This window comes from Corvus brachyrhynchos, unplaced genomic scaffold (assembly GCF_000691975.1).
Source record: "Corvus brachyrhynchos isolate BGI_N302 unplaced genomic scaffold, ASM69197v1 scaffold544, whole genome shotgun sequence".
NCBI classification, from domain to species: Eukaryota; Metazoa; Chordata; class Aves; order Passeriformes; family Corvidae; genus Corvus; species Corvus brachyrhynchos.
Genome location: NW_008238325.1, coordinates 2,875,061 through 2,877,440, shown reverse-complemented (window position 1 = coordinate 2,877,440; position 2,380 = coordinate 2,875,061). Strand labels below are relative to the sequence as shown.

At 42.7% G+C, this 2,380-nt stretch overlaps 1 protein-coding gene across 1 annotated transcript in view; it reads right to left on the bottom strand.

Moving 5' to 3' along the window:
* The window catches only part of DHX36 (DEAH-box helicase 36), a gene marked incomplete at its 5' end in the record, with an annotated part of 15,876 nt that overhangs the window by 9,620 nt on the left and 3,876 nt on the right, over positions 1–2,380 (bottom strand). Inside the window, 4 exons of the mRNA XM_008633748.2 lie at positions 247–328; positions 884–1,050; positions 1,182–1,256; positions 2,150–2,229. Of these exons, the coding sequence (XP_008631970.2) occupies positions 247–328; positions 884–1,050; positions 1,182–1,256; positions 2,150–2,229 (404 nt within the window). The remainder of the gene's footprint in view (positions 1–246; positions 329–883; positions 1,051–1,181; positions 1,257–2,149; positions 2,230–2,380) is intronic.

Below are 2,380 nucleotides of genomic sequence, written 5' to 3'. Positions count from 1 at the left end.
GACTAGCTTGATTTAGAGATCTGAAAATTCACCACACCAACAGAGAAATTGTTCTTCCCCTCAAGCCAACATTCCCAGGTAGCCGTGTGTCATCTGTAATTACAGTACAAGGCCCCCCTTCAAAGGTTTTCTGTTGAAAAATGCAGGCAATTCTTCTTTATGCCAAGTTACTCTTTGAGCATACATACACTAAGCTAAACCCCCTCCCAAATACTGTCTGAAATGATGTTCAGAAAAAACACTTGCCTCAACTTCTCAATGACATCTTCGAGCAGATATTCCACCACCGGGAAAGTGAACCCAGGGATGTGAATCATTGGGCAATGGTCTGTGGAGGAAGGCAGAACTCGGTTTTAAAACTACTGATGAAATACTGCACTGGAAGAGTAGAAGCAGTAAACATTCCTCACTATTTCTGCAATAAAGCTGCCATGTCTACAGGACATTTCCAATTGTCAGGGAAGATGCCAAATTCACCCCCAAATAAGGCTGCTGAATAAAAAAGCACAGGCAGCAGGCAGTATTTTGGATACCAGGATGTTCAGCTGGTTCCAGCCGCTGGAAAAAGCTGGGAGACTGAACAACTAAAAGTTCAATCTCCCTGCCCACTCACACCAAGAATGCTAAAACATGGTAAATATTTACTAGGAAAACACTTTGGACTCTGCTTCCATAACATGTCTGAAAAGCAAAACCAGAAGCAAGATCAGGTCATAATGAGATAAAACTGAGATAAACTGCATCTCCAGAAGCTGGCAAATCTTTGTAAAATTGAAGGAATTTCTTCTTTTGATACAAATAAATTCTGTAATTCAAGAACTGCACTATACTGTGGAAGCCTAAATTACTTAAGAGGAACATTCCTAGGAAGCATTTCACCTACCAAAGTACTCAGAAAACTTCTCTGCATTTAAAGTAGCACTCATCAGTATGACTTTTAGATCCTGTCGAACATTCAGAAGATCTTTAATAATGCTCATTAAAACATCTGACTGAAGATTTCTTTCATGGATTTCATCAAGAACTACATGACTGATGCTGGACAAGTGCCTAAAATAGAAGGGGAGAAAGTTAAACTTTTGTTTTTAGAACAATTATAAAGCAAAGCCATGACTAAGTTTGGAACAGCTCAGGATTCATTTCATAATTGCATTCAGTGTCTCATTAATAGGAGCTCTTACTTATCTGACTGGAGCCACTGCAGGACAATTCCCGTGGTACAGTACAAAATCGAACCTTGTTTCCTTGGCAACCGACTGAAAGACACAACAACCACTCCTCAGTTCTCCTTTGTATTTAACAAAATACTTCAAAAACTGCAGGTGCCATGCCAGACACGATGCAGATGTGCCTCACTGCCTCCCTCACTCGCAGCACAATGGGAGGAACAAGGAATTAGGTTACTGTTGCATCACTTTTGTGGACGGGGAATGGACCAGGGAGAGGCTCTGGCTTCCCAGACATCCCTTGCCATCTCCTGCACATTGAGGTGCTGATCCCCAGCTCCTGCAGCTCTCCAGGCTCAGAACAGAGGGCACTCACATGCACAGGATTGTGAGCAAAGAGAAATAGCAGAGAGATTCTATGAATTCCAGTTAAAATGCTGTGAGGGCTGAGCTGTCCTCTCTCACCAGCAGTTTTGCTTCAGCAATAGGGTTCCATTATGTGCTGGTACCACTTCAGATACTCTTTAAAATTATAGCCAACTCCAAATATAAGAGCTTTTGCTCTGCAAGCTCCTGTTACTGCACCTATTACATGGTCCCACGGAATTAGTCCATACATACACATAGCAAACACATAGCTTTCCACAGAAATACAGTTTGGAGCATTCTCCCCTTTAGCATTTTCACTTTTCCTTGAAATTCATGGGATTAGGGACATCAGTTTTATTTCTGCCCACAGCAGAACCTTTTACAAGAGCTGAAAACAGGACTTACTCAACAAAGTCTAACGGGCTAGTCACTGTCACATGGGGCATAAACCACAGTAACTGCACTCAAACCTTTTCATAAAATTCAAAAACCTCATTCCTTCCTCACAGGAATTCCTTTAGGGGAAACTTTTTTAAGCAGTTATTTATTTTTAGAACTACTTTTCAAATTGTCTCCTTTGGATAACAACAGGCCCTTCCCACAGAGCCGCTCACCTCTGCAGGCGGATCTGGTAGCCCGTGCTCCTGCCATTGCCACAGCTCTCTGCCCTCTCAGCAGCCACCCTCTCAGCCACCTGAGGGGGAGAAAGAAAATCAGGCTGATCTGTGATGAGCTGCTCATCAGTAGGAACACCCAGAACTGAGATGGTTTGTAAATAACAAAGAAATGCCCTGAAAACAACCTCTTCTCTTCCCCTGAGAGCAGCAACCCAGGGACAAGACTTT